General features: G+C 45.8%; 1 protein-coding gene across 1 annotated transcript in view; it reads right to left on the bottom strand.

Moving 5' to 3' along the window:
* Positions 1–278: 278 nt before the first annotated feature.
* Positions 279–27,307, bottom strand: part of ZBTB10 (zinc finger and BTB domain containing 10) — a 480,238-nt gene continuing 453,209 nt past the window's right edge. The window contains exon 6 of the mRNA XM_085605374.1: positions 279–1,860. Coding sequence (XP_085461500.1) covers positions 1,447–1,860 — 414 coding nt within the window. The 3' untranslated portion in view covers positions 279–1,446. The remainder of the gene's footprint in view (positions 1,861–27,307) is intronic.

Here is a 27,307-nt window from a genome sequence, read left to right on the forward strand (position 1 = left end):
CATAGTTTCCATACAGGTACTATAATTTAAATTTCCCCAGAAAATAGGCAAATATATTAGCTTTAGTCGCACAAAGCTGAACATGATGACCCCTACCTTCCACACGATCTAAGCATGCACATTTTGTAAATGTTCTGCACCAGCACTACTGGACACAGTGACAAGTGTTCTATGAACAAAATTTGGAAATCTTATCAGGATAGACAAAAGTGAAAATATAATATATATATATATATATATATATATATATATATATATATATATATATATATGATTTACTTACAAATAAAAGGAAATACGCTACAAAAGAATTCGCAATTAGAAATACAGCAGTAAAGAAGGTTTGGAAACAAATGTCATACTAAATTAATAGATTTCAATAAAAACAAAGGTCAGTTAAGTTGAGATCTGAATGCAACTGAACTTATCTGTGTGGCTGCAGAGGCAAACACTTACATGAGTGGATGTGCATCAAATAAATGTAAATCATATTTAGAGTACATTTCGGGCCAAATAATTTCTGTCTCGTGTGGAGGTACATTAATTAACAGTAAATGTGTAACTAAAAGAAATATAGTTAACACCTGCATAATCTAACATTTCTGAAATAAATAAATAAAAATATGAAATAGACATTTAAAAAGAAAAGCCAAAGGAAAATAATTATATATATATATATATATATCTCAATACCACTTGAATCAACTAAAATTAGGATGAGGAAAAAACAACTTGCACGTGCCAGTTACTCTATATAAACCTTATTTTGCCAATCGGGACAAAAAAAGGTGTCAATTTAGACTAACAAAACATACAAATAAAGCTTATTTCTGTAATTCAACTAAACACGTCCACTGGACCAAATGACATTAATAATAACAATCATATGTATTAAACCAAGCTTGTGTGTTCTAGAGGACAAACATTTGTTGGATGAATCTGAATCTCATTTCTAGTCAGGTGAAAATTCACAAACTGGTACCTATTAAACCAAAGTTGCCCTATAAGGACAGCAACTGCGTAACTCTTTTTCTGTTGCATTTAATGCACTTTCATACCTTGATTAATTCGCTTTGTTAACTACTTTATAAAAATTTGTGAACAGCGATTACAGGAACATATAACATTGCAATACTAGTTACTAAGCTTTGATAGGCCCCAATTACCCTTATATTATAAATAATAAAAAATACAATTTATTTTACTCTTAGATAACTGATTGAACATGTGAGGACTATAATTCAACCTAAAGGTTGCAGCTGAACAGTCCTGTGCAAATAGAAAAAAGTGGTAATCATTTTTTTTGCTATTAGGCTTAGAAACCCTACAATTTTCACAAGTTGACTACCCACCCAGCACTGTACCATAATTTATAAGCCTTCAGTTCAAAAACAAAACTGTTATTCTGATGTCCTATCATTACTCAGAAGCAGTAATTTACTCCATTTAATCATCGATAGTCATAGAAACATCAGCAGACCGTTCCCATTGAGATGGGTCATTCGATTGCTCCCACTGAGATGGGTCAGTCGACTCTTCCCATTGAGAAGGAGCAATATGTCCTTCCCACCGAGATGGTTCATGTCGCTCCTCCCACTGTGTAGGCTCATTCTGGTCTTCCACTTCTTCTGCAAGGTCATCATCGGCATCTCCAGGTTCGTTTTCATCATAATCCTCATCCCTTGAAAAATCAGGATCTTGCACTTGGTCAACTCCATCTTGCATTCCAGGCTGAGATTTATCTACACAGTCTACACACACTCCATAGCGTCTAGATCCATGCCTTATTCCAACGCTGGCTGCCAACATAAATATCTTCTTACAAACCATACACTTATATTTTTTATCCTTTTTATGCACCTAAAACGAGAAATAATAAAATGAAAAATAGTAATAACTGTCGTTAAGAGAAGTGCTACATGTAAGAACAAACTGAAATAATGCACTGTGTCTATGGAAAAATAGCTTAACTTGTAATTGATCATCAGAACTTGGAGCCTAAACTCCACTATTACTAGAAAAAGGCACTGTCTTCTCATTTATGGCATTTCTTTGATTTAATGAGTTTTGTCTACACCATCTCATTTATTTACTAATAGCTCTAAAATCACTTAAGCATTCCCAGGATTTACAAGAGGGCACACACAACCAGGAGGTTTCTTGAGACATTTTAGGGGAGGTAAACATTCTCCTTCAAACATGGTCCGACTACGATCTAATCTGACAGTAAATAATAAAGAAAAACAGTGGGACACACGAGATTGAGGGCCAGATGTACGACTTCCTAATAGCAAGTCTGAACCCTATGTAAGAATGTTTTGGGACTGCAATTGCGGTCGCAAAAAACTCGCAGTTTACCACCCTCTTCAAGAGGGCGGTAAACCATTCTCAAACGGGAAGGGGTCCTTTACCTTTGTGAATGGGTGCGCAAACATTTTTTCAGGGCATGCAGTGGTCCCAGGGACCACTACCTGCCCTTAAAAATGGGACAGCATTAAAAATATGCTTTATTTAAAAGCAGTCCCAGACATGGAGGTCTGCTGACCCCAGCAGGCCACCATCCCTGGGAGTGCCAGGCATTTCCAATGGGGTCGCAAATTGCGACAGCCTCATTAATAAGCATGAGTTATGCAATTTGCGACCCCATTGGGAATCGCAAAGTGTCTCAGACACGGTTGTACATTGGCAATGCGACTCGCAATCTGGCACAATTTGCAAGTCGCAACTGCCAATGGTCGTACATCTGGCCCTGGGTTCCTATGATCGAAGGGTGGAAAACAAAAGCTATACACAATGATAAGATACTCAACTGCAAGACGTGCTGGTGCGATAAACTTCATAAGCATACTCATTGACATGTTTAACAGACAATTAGATTTTAGAACAAAGTTCATTACTAGTGATGAAGGCCCTCCAGCTGCAGCCCTCACAACAGACAAATCCCTTTTAGAGCGACGGCAGAAGAGATGCGGTGCCAGAGCAAGCATGTTAATGTTATACCAGAATTAATAATCTTGGAGCCAATCAATACAAACGATTGCTCTGAACTGTTCTTTTCCCCCCACATCCTGAAGCTCAGGACCAAAAAATAGGATTAATGTTATTGTCTTGCTATATTGTGAGCAATGCTGTAGCCAGCATTCAATCTCTAAAGGCCTGAGTAAGTCCTCCCCTCAATGTGGGATTTAGATTCTTCGGCACCACTATGCTCCAGGGGCTTGCAGGGCAGGATATGGCAAAACAAATCTAGCAGAGGACACCATGCAGATGAGAAGAAAACCTCTGTGCCTCGGATAGCCTATGCAATCTTTTCCATGTCCAGACTATACCATACATTACTTCACTAATCTTGGATATGCAGGCTAGAGGTTGAACCACTTTTGGCTTGGATGGACTGCATGTACACACTAGAAGCATAGTCCGCAACTAAAACCACGTTCTCTTAATTCTCCAAACCACCTCAAGTATCAGCAAAATGTTTCAAGAAGTTACTAGTGTTTTTATACCCACTATGGTTTCAATGGGCTTGCAGAGGGTGTCCCACAGGATGTGTGTTATATTTGCCTGTTAAGCTACTTCCTCTCCAGCACTAGTCAGTAGTAATTTTGTCTATGTCAAGCAAGTGTTTTGGTTTTTAATGATATCAAAGTAGTGTATTCCCTGCTTCTATGAATGGGATCCCATTGTAACAGTTAAGCAAAGTTGTTACCTACTGAGCCTCTGAGAAAGAATGTCCCAATTCCTCCTCTTTTGTGCACTGAAAGATTCCTTTTTTGGGGGGGACTTGGCTTCCTTTTTGGGGGAACCTATTTCCAAGAGCAGTATGTATATTTTTGAGAGTAAATGCATCTTGACATACATTTCCAAACAGTTTTCGAACTGAGCCAACTGACCCACATGTGGCCAGCCAAAGCCCAGTGTCTCACATGTGCTTTTCGGGATCAGAACTTTTCAGTTTTCTAGAGGCCAACATTAAGAGTGTTCAAAATCTGGGGCAAGATGGCGGCCGCCGGCTCAGACGTGTGAGCTCGTAGCTCCTGCTCTCCCACACCCGTGAAGCGAAACGGCGATATCGGCTGATTATTGAAAATGATCAGAGTCGAAAGAAATATTTAAAGTCTATACCTGGAATATTTTGAATGATGTGACCGCTTGGAGTCTAAACGCGGAGCAGTGGAAAAGTGGAGGAGAAGTGCAGGAGCGGCATGTTTGAACTCTTCACAGCAGCACCGTAACAGTTCTGTAAAACACAAACTGGATACACTGTGTTGGGACTTCTGAGGCGAAATTACGAAATGGTGATACTCGGCGATTTTGGAAACGGATTAGAAGGTGGAAGGAATATTTAATCTAAATGCCCTCAATATTTTGAATGTTGTGAGCGCTGTGAGTTTAACGGGAAGGAGCGGTATGTTTGAACTTTTCTCAGTCGTACTGCTTCAGTTCTGTAAAATACGAACTGGATATATTGTTTCCGGATTTGGTGCGGTTGTAAGAGGACGGGCCTCGACGCCGAGGCAAGCGGCAGTGAGTACGAAGATTTCAGCGCATAAAACGATTGGGGAAGCTATTGTTACTATATCGAATACGGTGGGATATTCTATAACGCCGAGAATGCCCCTCAAAGGAGTCAGAGGGAAAGCCAGGGTTACTCTTGATTCTGTTGCTGCCGCCACTGCCTCTGCTGCCGCTCAGGCCGGGGGGACATTACCGACAGTGAAGATAGAAATCTGGAGCTCCTGAGTTCCAAGAAAATCTACAAAATCAATAAGTTAAATATGGGCGAGAGCGGAGTCACGGCCAACTCTACGAGTGCGAAAAGTACGATTCCTCAGTTGTTTGCCTTGGGCAAAGGTGCAAAGAAAGCAGAGATCTGGGGAGCCCAGGACCCCCTTATTGATAAAACGCGAGGAGCACTGGGCATGGACGGGGATGGGCGAACCATTAGAGACTTGGTCGGTACGATCCGTGAATCTAAGGCCCAACAGGATATTACTGAGGAGGTGGTGGATAAAGTAGATACCCGTGACTCTTTTGAAATGAGTATCAGAAATGAAGACCCCCCCCAGAGTTCTCTGGTCAAGATAGTGAACCAGTCGTATGACATAACACTCCTATAGATGATAATATGCTGATTGTAAATGGGACGCAACTGCTTGGTATAACTGGGGCCCTCACTGAAACAAACTCAGTCAGCGCAGAGTCATTAGAGAAAGAGTCTGAATTGATTGATCTCGTAGAGAAGTTTTTTTTGTTATCTGACCACTTGGGGCAATCGGATTTACCTAGCGATGATGGAAGGGGGAAAGGTGCTTTATGTTTGGAGCAAAGGGATGATGAGCTATCTTATTATAGCACTGTACCCTCGGAGGATGTGGGCGCTGATTCACGGAGGAGAGCCCACAGACAATGTGAAAGAAAAGAGCGTTGATAGAGGGGGGGATCATACTCTTGCTAACTCCCCTGTCTAAGTACGGGACGTAATCACCCACCCCCAGATGAGAGCATATCCCCTGCAAAGAACATTAGAGTTGGCAGTGCCAAGTGAAGAAGTATCCCTGAGCTTGATATATAGAACAATCTTGGCCCACAGGGAGGAAACACGCTCTGAAAGTCTGAAGACACAAAATGTTTCCCGCAATTGCAAAACTCAGTGCGGCGGATTGGTAAAACATGCTTGGTGTTTACTGTAAGAATTACTGAGGCAGAATCACGTATATCGCAGCTGGAGGATGAACAAGCCTTACAGAAGACAGTGAATGAATCTTTACGAGCTGGAAAAGATGATGTTTCATGGAAACTAGTCGATTTGGAGAATAGGGCTCGCCGGAAAAATCTGAGAGTTCTTCAAATCCCGGAGGGGATTGAAGGCCAGGATCCATGGAAATTCATTATTGAGTTGTTTACTGATGCATTTCCAGAATTAACTCAATGGGACTGGCAGAGAGAGGTGCAGAGAGCTCATCGATTTCCCTTTTCTGTCCGGGCTCGGCCAGGCCAGGCTGCAGAGGCGGTTATACCTAGAGCTATCCTGATCTCGTTTAACAACTTTTTGGCACGGGGAGCCGTCTCGGATCTGGCCCGCCCAGACAGGAAAAAAGTGGGCAAAGGGGTTGAATTTTTTGTAAGACCAGACTATTGCCATCATACGGTGGAGAGACGGTGGCAATTGCACCAGCTCATTTCATCATTTCAGTCTAAGGGAGCTCAGGCATTTCTATTACAACCAGCTAAACTTAAAATCATTTACAAAGGGAACACTAGATTTTTTACCTCCGAAACTCTGGCGAATGACTATTTGCAAACCCTCAAGGGAGGTTAAAAAGATGTTATACATTGTTTTGTTAGACCTATCAATATTCTTGTCCGTAGCTGCAGTGCTCTGATCATTTAAGGTGAAGGACCCTCGGTTTACTTTGTTATAGGTATGGGAAGGGTGATTATTGGTATGTTTTTCTGTTTATTTTATAGGCAATAGATTCCCATTACAGACTTTGTTTTGGTAGGTGCAAGTACTTGGGGGGGTCTCACGGGTATGGGGGGGCGCTACGGGTGTAGGGAGCCTGCCATCGCAAGGACTTTTTGTCCTAAAGCCTCAAGGTGGGGGGAGGGGTGCTGGGAGCTGTTGGTGGAGTAAGGGGAGGAGGAAGGAGCTTGGGGATGGGTGGGGGGTGTTTGGGGTCAAAATAAAGGAAAAAGCAAGTTTCCCAGCAGCAAAGAAATGGATAAAAAATAAAAAATAATTGTGTTTAGGTTTTTTGGCCAGTTAATGGTGATAATATGGCAAATGTAGGCCTCCGATTATGCACTCTGAATGTGTGCGGCTTAAATAATTATAATAAAAGGCAGAGGGTGGCTAGAGAGTTACTGCTGGTTCAACCCGATCTGGTGTGTTTGCAGGAGACACATATCTCATGGGCAAAAAGGAAGGTTTAGAAGAACTGTGGTATACGGTATTAGTAGCCTCACAGCAGTTAAGTATGATAAGAGGAGTGGCGATATTGGCAAGAAATTATATTCAAACTACCGGGCGCACTTTGGCTGACAATTTGGGACGTTGGGTTATTGTGGAATGCAGGCTGGGTGGGGGAGGGGGTGATATTCACTCTTTGCACAGTTTATGGTTCCAATTTGGATGAAGCTCTAATATTGGAATATTTGAATGGGGAGCTTGCCACCTGGCCCACCCCTTTATTATTGTGTGACGACCTTAATATAAACTTAACCAGGGAGGATTTTCAAAATGGAGGGCGGAATTATAAGGATAGGAAACCCCAGGTTAACAAGGCCCTTTTTCAATTGTTAACTGATCATGGGTTATTGGATGTGTGGAGCAGCCTATATATACAAAACCCTGGCTTTACATTTTACTCGTACCCTCATAGTCGGCATGTCAGGCTTGATTATTGTTTTGCGCCATCAACACTGTTTACGGGATTGAAAATTACTATATATCCAAGGGTGACTTCGGATCATGCACCCTTGCTAGTTGAAATCCCGATGATTGTTAGATGTGCAGTCCCTTGAATTTTCACATTTGATAGGAAGCACCTGTTGGATGAAAAGTTCCTCGAGCATATGAGGGTGTGGGTAAAGGAATTTTTTCAAATTAATAGACATTCAGCCCCTTGGGGGGTTGTATGGGATACATTTAAGGCTGGATTTAGAGGGGAAAAGCAGAGTTTTGGGTTTTTAAAATATAAAATGGCAAAACAGGTACTACTGGCTCTCTATGAAGACCTTAAAAAGGCAGAGGAAGAATTAGTTACTGCCCTAGCTGCAGGAGATAACACTACTGTGCTTTTTAATAATTTAGCGAGATGTAAGGCTAAAATTGATATTTTATGGCAATCTCCTTGCTCCATTCAAGATTAAACATTCAAAAAAGAATGTTATGAGTATGGTGAAACTACGGGCGGTGTCTAGCTCAGAAATTACGAATTAAAGAGTCAGAACATAGAATTAGGGGGATTCAAAACACTGTGGGTGTTATTGTATATGATCCTCAGCAAATTCTTAAAGTATTTCAGGACTTTTATTCAGACTTATATACTGAGAACCAGACGGGAGATTTGTCGCTAACTGATATGGGGATGCCAGCTGCCCTATGGGGTCGGCTAGATCAAACGGATGTCAAAAGACTTGAGGAACCAATCACAATGTCGGAATTAGAGCACGCCATTAGCTCACTGGCAGTAGGGAAAGCTGCAGGACCTGATAAACTTCCCTTGGAGGGATTTAAAACCTTTTTTCACGAAATCAAAAACGATACGCTTATAGTGTATCAAACTGCGCAGAAAGGGGCGATTCCACATAGCTGGTCCGAGGCCAATATTTGTGTGTTTAGGAAAAAGGGGAAACCATCGGAACTCCTCGGATCATACCGTCCAATCTCCCTTCTTAATGCTGATGGTAAAATCTATTCGAAAATCTTAGCCCTGCGGCTGGCAAAAATTATACCATCTATAGTGTTGTTAAAACAGCATGGCTTTTTACCTGGGAGAGAAACGGTAGATCACGTGCGCAGAGTAATAACCCTCTTTGATATTGCACAGGCTGAATCCCGTGAATTAGGCCTGAATCTACTAGATGCCGAAAAGGCATTTGACTGGGTTTCGTGGAATTTACTTTGGCGGGGATTGCAATAAATGGGCAAAAAGGCAAGGCTATATACAGGCTTTAAAGGCCCTCTATCGGCTCCCGACAGCGAAAATTTGTTCAATCGGACATTATTCTCATGCCATTGCGATCTCCCGCGGCACACGCCAAGGATGCCCCTGCTCACCACTTTTATTTGCGTTATATATTAATCCTTTTATTTTTATGTTAGAACAAAGTAGAAAGATCCAGCCTTTTATAGTACAACAAGAACGCTACTCTGTTTTGGCCTACGCTGATGATATAGCAATCGCCACCTCTAACCCTATCCTCGCCATAGGCGAAATAGAATCATTGGCACGGACATTCAGGGCAGTTGCTGGGTATAAACTTAATACTGTAAAAACCCAAATATTATGTACGACTCATGTAATGGATGGAGATGTTAGGTGTGTCAAGGAAGTCACATATCTGGGTATTAAGATCCGCTTTCCTGTACAAGAGATTGTTGAAGTTAATTGGGCAGACATCATTTCTGGGGTGAAAAGGTCATTTGAAAGGTGGGAGAAACTCCACCTATCGTTAGTAGGTAGAGCAAATGTGTTGAAAATGAACATCTTACCACGGGTTATGTTCCTTTTTATGGCAATACCATTGGAGGTGCCACACAAACAAATCCAATATTTACAATCACTGTGTTCTAGATATATGTGGGCCCGAGGAGATCTCGTAGGGCAGCTCGATATATGACCCTTTCCTGTGAAAGGGGCGGATGGGCCATACCAGACTTTGCTTTCTATTATTATTCATGTATTTTGTGTAATGTGCGATTACTACTTACTGGGGAGGATATCAGTAACTCAGCTGAGGCACCCTCAATTTATCAGATGATTTTAGGTTCAGAAGTAAAGCAATATCTTTTTACCCCCTTCGCTGCGGAGCGAATTCCGTCGCAGCGCTGGGGGGGTTTGGGGTGAGCGTGGCGCCGCCATGCTCATAACGGAAACACGCCGTCATGAGTCACGGGCGAGCTGTGCTCATGACGGCGTGGTTCCGTCATGAATCCACCCACTTGCGCTGATCACCCGCACAGGCGGGGAAACAGCGCCGCGTGGGCGGAGCAGCCGCCAACGGCCGCAGCATGACGGAACCACTCCGTCATGAGCACACGGCGCCCGTGGCTCATGACGGAGTGGTTCCGTCAGGAGCATGCAAGGGGTTAATAGCGTGGATGGTAGCTATTTTAAAAGAACACAATTTAAGGTATTGAATGCTTTGTGTAAAGTGTGGAATACTGTACGGAAGAGTTGTGAGATACCTATACTCTCTATGTATACTCCTATTAATTCTGTAGTACTACCCCCGCTTTTTAGGGATCAGGTGGCTATCGGCTGGAGAAGGAGGGGGATTATTTGTCTTGGGGATCTATATCAAGACGGTGGGCAAATGTATTTATTTGCTGAATTGGTGGATAAATTTAATCTACCCTCTATGTATTTTTTCAAGTATTTGCATATTAGAGACTTCCTGGTAAAATACGCAAACTGTAGTAGGAAGGTTAAAATTGTAGAACTCATTAGGCGACGTGAGAAGATTGGGGCAATCTAGAAGGTATTGTTAGAGGGTAGACTCGATGATTTAGAAAGATATAACATGAAATGGAGAGAGTGGTTGGGGAATCCTGGAATTTCATTGGAATAATCCATTGATTTGGCAAGTAGGATTTGGAGCCAATTTTAAATGCCAATATTATAAAACGATTTTTAATCTATACCATACCCCGTTAAAAATGATGAAGTGGGGAGGTCAGCATGATGGGAAATGTTTTTGTTGTGGTAAAGACGGTGCTGATATTGTCCATGTTTTCTCAGCATGTAAGGCATTGGACCCTCTGAGAGAAGCTATAGAGAAGTTTTTGACAGAAATAACAAGTTAGGTGATCGGTATAGGAGAGGAGGTTGGGGAGCGGCAGCCATTATATATGTATCGCTATTTAATCTTTATGGCTACCGCTGTTGCTCGATTGGCAATTGCAAATGTGTGGTTACAGCAAGAGCCCCCGTCTTTTGAGCTGTGGCGGGCTTAGTTTCTTAATGTATATAATCTGGAATATAGTTTATACGCCACGAAAGGATCTAGGAAAAGGAAATTAGGATTATCGATATGGGGGGTGGTGAGGGAGTATATGACAGGCTAATTTTGGCTATCATGTATAACATAGAGGATATAGTTTGATTGTTAATTTGAGGTTACTGATTCGGACTTGGCCTACAAGTGTAATAATGATTGCTGTTTTGTTTTAAACTTTATAGGCTGTATTATAATGTTTCTTTTTTCTTTGTTTGTCATATTTTAATGCTATGGAACTCTAATAAAAATTTAAAAAGAAAAAAAAAAAAAGAGTGGTCAAAAGACTTTATTGCCCTCTTCTCAACTTGTCTCAGATTTTTATGCATCTAGCTAATTTGAAAACTCTCTCTCATCCATGCCTGCGATAAACTGAAGGTTTTCTAACATTATTGTGAAAGGTGGTAGAAAGCTTGTGAAACCATACCTTAAACCAGTTTGGCCCCACACTCTCAGCCTGGCTTCTGTAACCAGGGGCCTTATCAAATTAATGATTCTCTCTTTTGAGGTAAGCAATGACAACCCCCTAAGGGGTCTACTTAATAAGCATAGCCTAAAAAGCATGATTCCTTCTCTACATCCTCCTCTGACCACTGTAGAAAGTATCAGATTAGAGACACCTTCTTGTAAAGCAGTACATTTAAAATTAAGTTCCCCTTTCTGGTTGGATTTAAAACCAATTTTTGAAAAGAATCATGCCTTATTTTCCCACTTAATGAAATCAGGGCATATTTGATATATTTGCACCAAAAGCTTATGTTCACACTATATGGGCCAAGGATTGAAAAATAAACAAGATTTCGGGTAGGATCATCATTTTGATGTGGCTATGCATATCAGCGATGATAGGGTAGTTGTTACATCTGAGTATGTTGTTCCTGATACCTCAAAAATCCTTGATAGATCATCCTCTGAGAAGTTAATTCGTAATGCTTATTAAATCTGTATGTGGCTAAAGACAGTACATAACCAAAAGTAAGACATTCCTGTCTGATACCCCGTGCTATACCTGTCACCTTGCGGAGGTAGGGTGAGCTCCTGAAAAGATATGCTCCAAGGGTACTTCTGCTCCTTTGTATGGCTCTGGCAGGTTTACCAAACTTCACCTACAGCATGACAGTTATAAGCGTTTGCACAACCTTAGTGCTGAATTAAAGTTTAGAAATCTAGGCATGTGCAGTTCACTCACTATTTAGAATTACCTGAAGATGGTGGGCTGCGTTGTAGCTAATTCCAGGAAGTGGGAATATGCACCTGTCCTTTTTCTGTGTAGAAAGTTGGACAGAGTGCTGCCCCTTGCAGTTTTGAGGGGGCCTCACCAAGTGCTAAGTCACTGCATGGATTTAAGTTTCGTCCAGATTTTCATTGCTAAGACCCTGCAACTTTGCCACAGTTCAGACCTGTGTAGGCCTCTGTGGGGATCTCTTTACACAAAATCACATAATAGGAATTATTCTGGAGCCCAGGCTTGCACACTTGGCCCTACACGTAGCTGTTCTTTATGAAGTGACCCCACTGATGGTTTCACGAGGCCATGCACCTCCGTCCTTTCATTTTTTAGTGCTGGTAATGTTTTAAGTTCTCTATGGTGGGATCCTAGCCAAACCTTCTCTTGCATGGTTGTGCAGATTGTCCATTCAGTTCTCAAGCATGATGTTCCATGAATTGCCTCTCTGATCCCCACTGTGCTTAAAAGTGCCACAAAGGTCCAATGTCTCCACACGGCCTAGGCCCATGTAGGCTCCTTGGATGCCCGCCCAGTCCCTGGCTTTTCTTCCCTTTAGCAGGATCCTTAGCATCCTTCTCGCAGAGGGCTCCCCGTTCTGGCCCGACCTAGGATCTCTGTTCACCCACAGCCACTACTGAGGGAGTCAGTGCTCCCGGCAGGCACCCTCACAGGTCAGAGCTAATTTTCTGCTTTGCAGGCACTGTACTGACCGGCACAGTGGTACTGCTTCTGTCCCTCACTAGTTCTACTTTTATCTACCTAACTTACTGATCCAAGCGTTGTGTCCCGACTCTACCAGTCCCCAGGTGAAGTCAAATGCCACCTTCTAAGGCCCAGCAGCCGCCCAAAAGCTTGGTAAGGTGCTTCTATCCAGGACCTGCTGCCATTCTCCCCCATTACAACCGAGGGTTTGGTCTTTTTGTGGAAGACCAGGATGGGGAGAAAGCCAACTTGGTCATGCCCTATTATCATTAGTTTTTTAACAAACCAAAATTGTTTTGCAATCTCTAAAATTTGTGAGACACTTTTTAAGCAATAAAATCTAGTGTTTCTAAGGCTTCATTCATTACTACACCTTAATTCTTCAAGCAAATGTATGCACTTAAAAGGCTTTGCACTTCAACAGGGTGATCAGGTGTGTATCTGACAGTTCCTTGAAAGGCATGAATGCTGGAGAAGGAATGGTTTCTTACCTGTAATCCTAGTTCTCCCTTGGGGGAAAGTTCCACTGAAATAAGAAGCACTGAATAGTCCCGCCCACGTGAGGGGATCCTGGAGAAGTTTTTTCAAAGTCACATCTACTTCACCTTACTTCAGAAAGGCCAGGAAACATGTGACAGACATGCTCATTTTTTTGTAGCCTTGAAAAAAGGCTATATTGCCAATCTTTATTGAGTTACTTTAAAATTTAGAAGGAAAATGGTCATACCCTTATAAATCACTTAAGCAAAATTTAAAATGATCTTTTAAAGACCTCATTTACAAACCCTTTTAAAGTAAGATAAGGAGCTATACATAACAATGTAGCCAGTATAGATTGCAGCATTGAAACAATGTAGATAGGACACTGAACCTTTAAGGGCCTTCTGACCTCCAGTGTCCCATTATGCCCTGTAAGTGGCAGTTATCAGCTCTTTTTGATGAGCAAATTTGCAGTATAATGGTATACATATATATTATCTCTTCATTTCAATGAGGGTTGAGGGAGGGTGGGACTAGGATTACAGGTAAGAAACCATTCCTTCCCTCTCAGGAGATCTCCACTTATAATCATAAGCAGTAAATAGTTTAGCAAGCTTATCCCCTTAAAGATTTGGTGAAGGAAGAGATATAAAATTAGAAAAATTTAATTAGGCAAACAAATTCTTCAAAGATGCTTGCCCCACTTGGGCATCCACCTTAGCATTCAAATCAAGACTAAATTGTCTCGTAAAGGTGTGAACTGATCTCCAAGTTGCAGCTTTGCAAAACTCAGCAATTTGGATGTTCCTAAGCGAAGCGGCAGTAGCTGATTTACCCCAGGTGGAGTTGGCCCTTGGTTTTTCGGATAGCGTTTTGTTTGCTTTTTAATAACAACGTATTATGCAGGAGACATCCCATCTAGAGAAGGATCACTTGGAAGTGGCATATCCTGTCCATAGAGGACCATAGTTGATAGAGTGCTTTTGATTTTTCTTAAAGATTTTGTGCAATCTAGATAGAACTTCAAAACCCTCCTGTGGGGATAGCTCTCTGCAGGAGCAGAGGGGTTCTGAAAGAATGTAGGTAAAGTCTGATTGACATGGAAATCTGAGACTACCTTAGGGAGGAATTCAGGATGGGTCCTCATTACTACGCTGTTGCTATGGAATTCTGTGTAAGGTTCATGTGAACTTAGAGGCTGTAGCTCACTAAATTTGCAAGCACAAGTAATGGCTACCAAAAAGGAAGCCTTCTGAATGGGTACGAAGCCTTATGAATGGGTACGAAAGGAGGACCCATATGGCAAGAGAGAACTGTGTTTAGCTCCCATGAAGGAGAAGGTCTCCTGAGGGGAGGATATATCTTCTTAATGCCTTCCAGAATATCTTTGAAGACAGGCATTCTGAAAAAGGCTATTTGTGAGGGACATTTTTTATATGCTGAGATTGCTGCGAGATTCACTCTAATTGAGGAGATGTGCAATTTCGCTTTAGCAAGATGGAGAAGATATAGAAGAATAGCCTCTTCCTGACAAGTAAGAGGAGTAACATTGTTCTGAGAACACCAGATGCAGAATCTCTTCCATTTGAAGGAATAGGAAGTCCTAGTAGATGGTCTCTTAGCACATTCATGCATTCCTGAGGAAGATTTAGGTGGCCATATTGTATGAGTTCAAGAGCCATGCAGCCAAGCTCAGAGAGGGAAGGCTGGGATGCTGAATCTGGCCTCCGAACTTCTGAAGAAGATCCTGTGTGGATATCCTGAGAGTTGAATGAGATCTGTGTACTACCACTGTTAAGGACACTCCGGAGCAATGAGAATCATTCTTGCTTTCGGGGGTAAGAACTTGATTATCACTATCAGCAGTAGGGAAATTGGAGGCAAGGCGTAAAAATAATTTACTTGACCAGTCGATCCATAGGACATTCCCCAGTGTGTCCGGTTGGTAGAACCTCGAGGCAAAACTTGGGCATTTTTTGTTTTCTCTGTCTGCGAAAAGATCTATTTGGGGAAATATTGCGAAGAACTGTGTCGTTTAGAACCCTTTCGCGATTTTCTTGAATGACTCTTCCCAAGAGTGTCAGCCTGAGCATTCTGAATTCCCAGAAGATGGACCCCTTCAATCTTGAGATCCATGGAAATAAGCCACTTGCATATTGTTTGAGCTTCCAGAGACAAAGGCCTGGATCTCTTCCCTCCCTGCTTGTTCAGATAATGCTGGTGGTTGTATTGTCCATCTGAACAAGTGAGTCTGTTCTGAATGACAGGAAGAAACCCTTCAGGGCTAAATGTACTGCCCTCAGTTACAGAAGCTTGATGTGGCAAGACTGTTTTTTCAGAGACCACAGGCCTTGAATCTGTAGATGGTCCATAAGAGCACCCCAACCTGTCAGGAAAACCTCAGTCATTATGGTCTGGGTTGGAATGTCTTGGTGGAAAATTCATCCCTTTGAGGAGATTTACTGAGTGGCACCACCATTTGAGTGATTGTTTTGCATGAGTGTTCAGTATCAATTTGTCTTCCCATATTCCCGAAATCTGGTCCCATTGATCTTCCAGACATTGTTGGAGAGGCCGCATGAAGAGACATGCAGGCGGTACCAGTGAGATGCCCAATGACATTGACCTCAGGAGGGAAGAGATTTCTTGCACTATTGGATGGAATGTTTTCTTCAGATTGTGATATTTCTGAAGGACAGATATCTCCCTCCGTTCCGTAGGAAACACTTTTGTGTGTGCTGTGTCTAAAAACTGCACCCAAGGAATGCAGGGACTGAACAGGTGTTGAGGTGGATTTGTCATGATTGATGTGCAGACCTAGTTGATTGAAAGTCATGACCGTTAGGTGATAATGTTGGCTTGCTTGCTGATGGGAAGATGCCTTGATGAGCCAATCATCCAGATATAGATAGATGAAGACTCTCACTTCTCTGAGGTGGGCTGCTACAACCGCCATACATTTGGAGAAAGTTTATGGTGCAGACTTAAGGCCAAAGGGAAGGAACTTGTATTGATAGTGGTCTTTTCCTACAATGAACCTCAGATTATTAGGATGTGAAACAAGCATTTGCAATGCGATAGGTCTCGCATTTACGCGAGTATAAGCTATTGGCATTGTAAATGACAATGCCTTTTATTCACATTTTATAAACCAAAACAACATAAATAATTGAAAAACCGACCCACTTGGAATCAGATCTTGAATTCCAGGAGGTATGTCCACTTCACCGGACTCATAATGAGGGTCCACATAGCTAGGGACGAACGGATCCTACAATACTACAAAACAATCAGACCTGAACCACCACATAGTATGTGACATACAATCAGACATAAGGAACACTACTAGCAAAAAAGAGACAAACACTCTGCTCAAATAATGTAATTTCTAACTATACTAATTCACCACTAGTCCTTTTTGGGTTCCGGAGTAGTGTGCTACTCGCCAAAGAGTGTTTTCACGCCTCGTCTGGGGTAGTAAGTGCTTTATAAATGCAATTACAATTACACACTGCCAGGTAATCAATATCATACGAAACCCAGCAGTAGAGTTGCAAGGATGCCATGGGCCCGGGTGCAGGCAAGAAAAACGCCTTCTTTGACTACTGCTGAGGTAGTAAAAACAGCAATTATCAGGGTTCAAAAAGCCTTGGTGCCACTGCACCTGCTGCACCAATAGCAGCTACGCCCCACCCAGCACGAACAGACACCCACCACGTTTAGGACGGTCCGAAAGTCTATTCAGTGCCTGAATTCACCAGGTACAAAAGCATATTTTGTTCCATCACTCGGTGCCAGCAAGGCAAGGCATCACTGAGCTGAAAGTAACTATCTTCAATGGGAAGAAAGGGACTGGGAAGAAAGGGACACGGGGGAGTGAGAGGCAAAAAGAACGCAGGTGTGATGCAGTCAGGATAGCGCTGCAGGAGGACGTCTCTAGGCACCTGAGCCAGAACGCTCTGACCCAGAGCGAATTCTGGGTCAGAGAAAAGAACCGCTTCTGGAAATAAATTGATGCAGTTATGTATGTGGCGCACAACTCAACTTAACCGCCGCTTGTAGGGAAACCATCACTTCCAGGGCTTTTAATGCAACTCGTGTCCTGTAATTAGTGTTCTTCAATTAAAGGGTGGAGCCAGGGGCCTGCCCCTTCAGACTTCGCAGCGACGCAGACAATCTGTTACAGTGGGTTAACTAGGGGCGGGGTTCCGTGGCTCAGAATTGAGGGGCGGTTATGAGGTGTTACTGCCTGGTTCTTCTACGGCAGTACAGAACAAAATTCAAACTACACGGTGCAGCATGCTACTTATGTAGGTAAGCGCTCCGGCGCCCCACATGGGGTACTAAGCGCTATGTAAATGTTGCAATACATTACAGCCGTGTTTTTTCAAACCGAAACTACGAAATACGTAGCAAAGCTGTGAGTGGGAGGTGAGTGCGTGTAGAGAGGGAGAAAAGAAACGCGCTGGTCAGAGTCCGGTGAGTGGGAGAAGGAGCCGATGGGTCTGAGGGCGGGAGAAAGATGGGCGGTGAAGAGATGTGAGTGGGATGAGCAGTGAAAGTGAAAATGAAAGCTTGGTCATTGAAAGGTGAGATTGTGCAAGACGGAAGAGAAGAACTGGGCAAAGCCGGTGTCGGAAAGGACATACAGGCAGAGCCAAAAAAAATAGAAAATGCCATCCTAAATTAACTTGTTTTATATGGAACTCAGTACCACAGGTTTTGTTGTTTCAATGTGCTATAAAACTGCTATGACTATTACCCAATTTAATGGCCTCAAAGTGTCTACCTGTGAATCATAAAAGACTGAAGTGGCCCTTTTTACAGTTCACAAGCAGGTGTCAGCCCTCACTGCTTATATCACTGAGCCTTGCTTAAAAACAAGCATTTGCAATGCAATAGGTCTCGCATTTGCGAGAGTTTGAGCTATTGGCATTGTAAATGACAATACCTTTTTTTATGTGTTTTGAAAACCTGAAAGTGGTGCGTAAATAAGCACTTTGTACTTGTAGTCCTTGCTTACGACAAGCAAGTCTGGCAGTAAACGAGGCACAGTTACTGCCAGCCTTGGTTCTCGTAAGCAACGACTATAAGTAGAAAAGTGGGTGTTTACGACCGCTTGCAAGTTTTTAAAACACATACATAAAAGGCAGTGTCATTTTCAATGCCAATAGCTCAAACTCTCAAAAATGCGAGACCTATTGCATTACTGAAAGTTTGACCTATTGATGTTGCATTATTATTTGCAAATCCAATAGGTCAAACTTTCAGTAATGCAAGACCTATTGCATTGCAAATGCTTATTATATGTAGTTTTAAAGCAGAAGTTAAATAACCTTGACAGCTAGAGGTATAGGTGTCAAGTAGTAACTGTGAGTTTGTATTTTAAAGAGAATCAAAAGTTGCTGAGATGGTTATTGTTTATCAAGGTGTTTCTTATAAGTAGTTTATGTGGCAGCATACTTAAAGACAACAGACCTAAAGATGGGAGGCTGTGTTCTTTTATGAGGTTGGTAATATTTTTCACATTTAAATCCAAGTTACCAATTTTATTCCCTTCAGTTTGGCAAACATTAAGCCTTTCAAGGACTTAATTAGAGCACTCATATAGGTACAAAAACAATTAAAGACAACACGTGTGCCATACAGACAGCAACACTAGACTGACATCCAATGTTATTAAATAATGTGGGGTTGCTGGCCGCAATTTTTTTTTTTTTTTTTTTTGAAACCGTTTATTACAAAGTTCAAAGAATATACAAAGATGGGCCTACAACCTTCAGGCCGGCCGCTAGCAAACAAGAGGAGCATATGATACACACAGTAGAACGCATGCTGCGGCAAAGGGAAACGTACAGGAGTTAGCAGCGTTGATGGCCACACCATCCGGACCCCACATAACGGTTTCTTTTAAACATAAAGAACAACAAAAAAATCAAACCACAAGGCAACCCACAATCGAAAACAGCAGCATGTGCTCCCCTAGAAGGGGGACCCTACCGATCCATAGGAGTATCAAGGGGGGGAGAAGGTCAGGACAGGGACTGGGTGGACTTCGTGCCCGGTACCGGAGAGCTAAACCGGCTAGGGGGACGGGGCAGGCGATGGATCAGGCAATAACGGCGGGGTACAGATTCCCCCGCGGTAGGCGTTCCAGGGGCCCCATACTTTCACCCATGCCCCAGGCTTACCTCTCGCTACATACACCACCTTTTCCCGAAACATGCACCAGTCCATATTTTCCTTCCAGGCCGAAACAGTCGGGGACCTCTGGGAACCCCACAGTTGAGCAATATCGCGCTTGGCCACCATATATCCCAGTCACCCACCACGTCTGTGGCGCCGAGTAGTCGGTTGGTTCCCACACGTTCAACAAACATCTCCTCGCTTCAGGCAGCAGCGACACACGCGTGACCACCCGCAGGACCTCATGCACACCACGCCAGAATCGCTCCACCTCTGGGCATTCCCACAAAATATGAAGAAAGGTCCCCAAAGAACCACACCCACGCTTACACAACCCGTCCACAGCATAGCCCATACGCAATAGCCTTGGCCCCGTTATGTAGACCCTATGGAGTATCTTGAGCTGGACGAAGCGAAGGCGGGCCGGTATGGCCACCTCTTTCGGGGAGGCCACCGCAGAGACCCAGTCCTCGTCGTCCAGCTCCAATCCATCAGCAACCCAAGCCTCACGAAGATTAGTCAGCAATCCCGAGCGGTCATTAATCAGTTTTTTATAGATCAATGAGATCGTGCTCTCCGGTACATGTCCATCCAGCACTCTATCCTCCAGAGGGGAGTACTCCGGGATGGAGGCGACGTCCGGGAAGGCGGAGCATAGTGCATGACGGATCTGCATATACCGAAAGTACTCCCTGTCCTGCAACTGGAATTCCGTCTGCAGCATCTCGAACGTTTTGAATCCCCCCCTCGTCCAGAGATCCCCCACCCTGCTGATGCCTATCATGTCCCACTTCTCGAAGCCCTTCGAGGTCCACAGGGAGCCCAACTGCTCAGATGCGTATAGTGGTGACGCCCGGGTCAAACGATCCTTCCACCCCATCGCTACATTAGCCGCGTGCCACACTCGTACCATGACGCGCGTGGGGCCCGTCAGACGTGCGTCGATCGAGCCGGAGTAGAGCGCTCGATTATAGTCACCACCCGGCAGTAGCATCTTGTCCATTTCAAAGGCCGGGTTTAGGGCGGGCCCGTATAGGCCGTGATTAATCGCAGCCAGCTGGGAGGCCCAATAATACCGTTTGATATCCGGGAGGGCAATCCCCCCGTCATACCACGGGAGCGTCAGCTTCGCCAGGGCGATACGCGGTCTCCCGTCCCAGAACAGGCGGCGTTGCAAACTCTCCACCTCGCGGAAGTAGCGCACCGGGACGAGGTCCATTGTATTCTGCAGCGCGTACAGGAAACGCGGTAGCGACATCATCTTAAACAATGCCGCCCGGCCGAGCGGCGAGAGCGGCAAACGCCGCCAACGCACGACATCCTCCTTCAGACGCTGGAGGGGGGGAAGCAAGTTCCGATCATACCGGGCCTCCGCGTCCAAGGTAATGAAGACACCCAGGTACCTAAATCCCTGCGGGGCGATCTGGATAGGACAGCCCCGCGGAAGGATAGGAGCCTCCCCAGAGAGAACATACACGCACGATTTAGCCCAGTTGATGACAAGGCCGGAGTTACGACCAAATGAATGCAATACATCAACCAGTACTATCAGTGATTTACGTGGGGAAGCCAGGTACAGGAGAATATCGTCAGCGTATAGAGATACGCGGTCCTCATACTCGGGGGTCCAGCGGAGACCACAAATGGAAGGTTCCCACCGCAGCCACTCCGCCAGGGGCTCCAAGGCAAGCGCAAAAAGGAGCGGCGATAACGGGCAGCCCTGCCGCGTGCCCCTGCCCAACTCAAACGGAGCCGACACTCTACCGTTCACAACCACCTGCGCCAGTGGGCCAGAGTAAAACAATTTAACCCAGCTAATAAACCCTGGGCCAAACCCAAATTTCGCGAGCGTCGCCCAAATATATGGCCATTCAAGTGTGTCAAACGCCATAGTGGCGTCCAAAGACGCCAAGATGGCCGGCTCCCGTATGAACGGGACACGTGCGAGCACCCCATGCAAACGCCGCAGGTTAAGCGCTGTGTTGCGATGGGGAATAAAGCCGGACTGGTCCTGGTGGACCAAGTCACACACTACGCCGACCAGCCGATTGGCCAACACCTTGGCGAGAATTTTGGGCTCTGCATTCAATAACGAAATGGGTCGATAGGACGTGACCCGGTCCCGTGGCCTCCCCTCCTTGTGGATAACCACGATGGTAGCCAGACGCTGGTCTAGCGGGAGGGCACCCACCGAGTGGGCCGCAAGGAACATAGCACGGAGATGCGGCGCCAGCGTATCCGGTCGCAGTTTATACAACTCGATGGGAAGACCATTAGGACCCATGGCCTTGCCGGAAGCGACCGAGCGTATGGCGAGGGCAATTTCTTCAGAGGTTGGAGCGGCGTCCAACGACACTCTGTCCTCCTCCGAAAGGGAAGGCAGCGCGATATCTCTGAGCAGGGCATGGGAATCCTCTTCAGAGCGGGAAGACACCGGGGAATACACCCCATGGAAATAGTCCGCGAAGCAGGAGACAATTTCCTCCGGTTCAGTGACACCCACACCATTCGTTTTCTCAATCAACGGGACAACTCGACTCGCTCTCTCCTTTTTGTCCAGCCACGCAATCAATTTACCAGCCTTATCACCCACATCATACAGTCTCCCCTGTTGCTCTCTACTGAGGCCCCTGGCCGCCTCCGTGACGAGGGCCTTATAGGCCGCTTGCTTGAGTTGGAGAACATGTAATTTGTCATCCGTCACCCCACATTCTAGATCACCCTCCAACTCGGCTATCTCAGCTTCAACGCGGGTCACCTCCTCCCGCTCGCGCCTCCGGGAGTGGGAAATAAGGGACAGGGCCTCTCCTCGGAGTACTGTCTTAAACGCCTCCCACAGTGAGACCGCCGATGACACAGACCCCACATTCTCGTCAAAATAGCGCTTAAGGGATTTAATCAGCTCTGCGCGAATGGTGGGGTCACGCAGGTACCAGGGATTAATCGGGACCACCCTACCCTCTCCCCTCGAAAGAATATCAAAGTGCAACAAGAGTGGAGAGTGGTCCGAAATACCCCGTGCCAAATGGCGCACCTCCCCTATCCTCCCAACGTGTGCCGCCGGAACCAGGACATAATCTAGCCGTGAGAGACTACCATGAGCCCCTGAATGGAAGGTGTACTGTAGCTGCGTGGGATGTTTTAAACGCCAACAATCCACCAGCCCCAGGGTATCCAAGAGGCCAGATAACCACGCTTGGGCCCGGGGGAGATCCCTAGGGGGGTGACGATCCACAGTTCCGGAAACTACAGCATTAAAATCCCCCCCCCACCACTAGAATCCCCTCCGGAAGGCCAAGGAGGAGGAGCCCCAGGTCCACAAAGGTGGTCGTCTGCAGCCCCGGCGGGACATATACTGACACAAAAACGACCACTCTGCCCTCCATTCTGCCCACCAAAACCGTGTAACGTCCCCTATCGTCATGGCGCACCTCATCAATCGCCAACGGGAGCGAGTTTTTAACCATAATGCCCACACCCCTTGAACCAGACGTGAAGCCCGAATGGGCCACGAGGCGGTAGCCCCGTCGATTCATAGCGCAAAAGGAATTGCCAATGAGGTGCGTCTCCTGCAGAAAAACTATATCGGGCGAAATTCGCTTCAAGAACTGCAGGACCACACCTTGCTTTATCCAGTCCCCCAGTCCATTAACATTCCAGGACAACAAACTCAGTCCTCTACCCCCCATCATAAACAGAAGTCATCACTCGTCCCCCAGAGAGCACTGTAGAGATAACACAATGATACGTTTGCCTTGTGGTGTAAACAAACAACAACCCACCCCAACCCACCCATCCCAACAAAACTCCCCCCTCCCTGCACCCCTGCATGAGCCCGGACAACCCCCCCAACTTGCAGTGTGCCTGTCGCCCCTATAGAAGAAACTAGCTAGACCCCCTAGAGGAGGAAAGAGTACCCCTCCTAGACCCCACACAACCTCCATGGGAGGGGAATGTACAAAGACAGACGCTTGATCGAAAATAGCATCGTATTCGTCCAGAGTGAGGCCCAATATTGACCCCTCAGTCACGATCCAGTGGGCCATCTCCTCCCGCCGCCCCCCCCCCCGCCATCCCGATCACGATCCCCAGACAGAGTGTCCAGCCAGTCCCCAGCCGCTTCGGGACGATCAAAAAAGTGCGTGCGACCATCCACCTCCACTCGCAGCTTGGCCGGGAAGAGCATGGCGTATTTTAAGTTCAGGTCCCGAAGTCGGCGTTTGACTGCTTCTGGACCGCTTGGGTGAAATCAGGGTAAAAGTTCACCTCCATATTTTCCAGCTTAACCGGCCCTTGTAGTCTGGAGGCTTGCAGGATCGCGTCTCTGTCCCGAAAGTTAAAAATCCGGGCAATGAAAGGTCGCGGAGGGCTCCGACCTTCGGCCTTCCCCCGGGAACTCTGTGGGCCCTCTCCACGGCAAAAAATCTACTCAGTCCCTGAGGCTGGAGATGGGTAGCGATCAGGTCTTCCACAAATAGATCCGCCGCCGCTTCCTCCCGTCCCTCGGGTACTCCGATGATGCGGATGTTGTTCCTCCGGGCCCGACTCTCGGAATCCTCAAGGCGTCGATCCATAAGTGCACTCGCCTGAGTAAGCCGGCGCATCTCCGTTTGCAGTGCCGCCACCTCAGTCGTAAGGCCCGATGCGGTTTGGGCCAAAGAATCAACTCGGTCGTTGGTCTTGGAAAGATCGGCCCTCACCAGGCCGACATCCACAAGGACCGCGTCGATCTTCTGTGCCAGGGTATCGAACCGCTGGCCCACCGAGGCTTTCATCTCTGAAATGGCGCCCATGACGTCGTGGAGAGTCAGATCCGTGGGCAAGTCCGGGGCATCAGAAGGGCCCTCGGGGGACTTGTGCGGTCCGCCGGGAGATCCCCTCTGGAGGGTATAGCGGTCCATGCTGTTGGCCTGATGGACGGTGCCACGCCGGGTCGACTTGGCCTTTGACCGATCTCCATCTTGTTTCGTGGCCATCGCCACTGGTCCCACAATCGCACCAGCAACACCGTAGAGGGCAGGCAATCAGGGCCACGAGCTCCGGGGGGGGCCACCCCAGATCGGCAGGGTGGGTCACAGCCGGTAGGCAGGCAGGGTCCCCCAGCGAGGCCACACCAACACAAAAAGCTCCGCGATCACACTTGCAGAGACGGTGCGAAAGCGAAAGCGAAAGTGCGGGGTACGCGACTCGCCAGGCCCGGCCCGCCGTTGTTGTTCACTTTGTCACTGGGTCACCCCCCAACGCAAATCCGGGGTCCGGCGAGGAGAAGGCCGCAAACTTCAATCGGTGCTCACTCCGGCACCCGAGGTCCGATTTGAAAACGGAAAACGGGTACCACCTCAACTCAGGTTCACCAACACTGTCCCTTCAACCGAGGCAGGATGAAATCAGGATAGACGTAGGAGGTTGCGGAGGTCCTCGGGAGCCTCGCACCTACGCGGCCATCTTGGTTGCGCGCTAGGCTCCTCCACGCTGGCCGCAATTTTAACTAAGATTGGATACTCTGAATATATATTTTAATGAAGTTGCTAACAGAGTTTGGTTTCAGCGCTGGTAATGCATAAAGAATAACCGGAATTAGTATGGCACAGAGGGCTGTAAGTGAAAGAATCAGTCAAACTACACGAGACTCGCTACTGTGGCAAAATTGTCAAACACAGTGGGTTCACCGCGTAGCTACTGCTCAACTGTCCATTAATCTAATTACTTGTACAATACACAGCTTAAGGCAAACAGCAGAGGCAACGAGTTGATCAGTCCACTGAACAACTTCACATATATAAAAGTATCTCATGTCTGCAAAAACACAAGCCCTTTCCACTTGCAGTAAACGCATCTATCGTACGAGCAAGGCTCATGTGGTGCTTACCGTCGGCCGGCTTCTGAAAGTTGACATAAGCACATTCCAGAGAGCGGTGAGTGATCTTGTCCCTGCAGACGTGAAGAAACACAGTCACGTTTGAATATGGCAGCCATGGTAGTCCTGCTTGAAAGTAGAACTCAAGCATCAAGTAAAGTCCTGATTACAGTGCAGACTGGCAGGACGGTAACTTTCAGCATGTGGCTTGCCGCTCCGGTTAAAAAAATAAATAAAAGCATTGGGGGAAAGCTTCGGCGCCTGGATACAGTCATTCTCCAGGGCTCATGGCAGCACCTCCTCACCCCTTCCAGCTGATGCAATCGCGGCACCATTTGTATCTACTTCTACCATTTTTATGCAATGGCGGCACCCACGCAGGTGCCGAGATTGTTACAAATGTAAGAAATAAAAATGACTTGGCAGGACGGCCGCTTTCAGCATTCGCTTGCCGCGCCCGATAAAAAACAAAAAAAATTAAAGCGGTGGGGGAGACCTTTGGCGCATGCATAGTTATTCTCCAGGGCTAATGGCAGCACCGCACCTCCTCACGCCTTCCAGCTGATGCAATTACGGTACCATGTTATACCATTTCTTTAATTTTTATGCAGTCGCGGCACCCGCGCAGGTGCGGAGATTGTAACAAAATAAATAGAAAAGTCTTTGGAAGACGGCCGCTTTCAGCATGCGGCTTGCCGCGCCGGTAAAAACAAGCGGCAGTGAAAGCGATCGCGAAAGTGAAAGCGATCACTTTCGTGAAACAAACAAGCCCGCCAGTGGTGCGCGCGCGCGCCACAGCGATACATGTGGTTTCAATTATAATGCCTGTGTCTGGGCACGATAATTGAAACCACATGGCCGGCGGTACAGGTAACCAACACCAATAGGCCATGGGCACAGCAATGCGCCCGCCTTTGGCCAATTGCGTGGGCCAAAAGGAAAAGCACATGCTCGTGCATGTGCGATTCCTAGGTCAGTCTTCAAATCCCCTAAAAGAAGTCTCACGCTGCGAGACCTAAAGAGCAAATGCTATTTAAACGGTGAAAAATGTCATGAAAAATAGCAAGCAAATGGGAGAGGTGCAACGACAGAAGGGGACATACAAACTATGACAAAACAAAAAAAATAGGTGGGAGACCTAAGAAGAGAACGGAGAGACGAGAACAGACATTTTTTGTAGTTTTTATTCAGAGCATTGATAGGCTTAACATGTGCACTTGTTATATTAAACACAGAGATATTAAGTGATCTGTCCAGAATCACAGGATGCTGAGCCTACGCCAGGACTTGGAGCTGGTTTCCCAGTTGCAAAGTCACCAGTTCTGGCTGTGACCCACATCCTCTCCCCGGATAACAAATGCTGAGGTAAGACAAGTGAGAAGGTTAGGGGGTGGATGCATGCAGAGAGGATGGCGAAAGGGGCTACGGTGGTGAGAGATACAATATAGACAGGAAGGAGATACATAGGGGTAAAATGAGTGAGAGGAAAGTGTTGCTATGGGTAACTGATAGAGAGAAGAGGAGTGAGGCGTGGGGAGGAAAAGGTAGATTTTAAAAGAATGGCAAGTTGGAGAGAAGAAAAAAAGGAGGAAGAGAAAAATCTGGAGATTAGTAAAGAGTACAGAGACAAGAGATTAGTAGACCTGAAAAGGAGAGAGGTGCGGAAGGAAAGAGGACAAAGAAGGTGGAGAGAGATGCAATTTAGAGAGAGAGGGAGAAACAAAGAAAAAAAAACAGGAGTCAGGAAGAGGGACTACAGAACGTAGAGATGAAGAGAAGAAAAGAGAGGAAAAATGTGTAGGAGAGAGGGGCGCAATGGAATGAGATGAGAAAAAATGGTGTAGGGGAGAAAAGAGAAAGTTTAACAAGCGCAGCCACGATAGTGAAAGCAACGATACAGAACAGATGGCACCCTGCGCGCCCCTGCTCGCTCCCGCAAGCTGCAGGCCGCCACACGCACAGGTGAAGTGATTGCAAGAGGCCCTCTCCTAGAGCAACGCATGCGAGCGGCGCTAGGCGAGACCCCAAAAAAAGACATTTTGCATGTCTATTGAGCATAGTCAATCCCCTTGATTGATTTGAGCGTAGATCTTATTAAGAGCCAACATCCTCAATTTTTCTTTGCAAAC

This window comes from Triturus cristatus, chromosome 5_1 (assembly GCF_964204655.1).
Source record: "Triturus cristatus chromosome 5_1, aTriCri1.1, whole genome shotgun sequence".
Classification (NCBI taxonomy): Eukaryota; Metazoa; Chordata; class Amphibia; order Caudata; family Salamandridae; genus Triturus; species Triturus cristatus.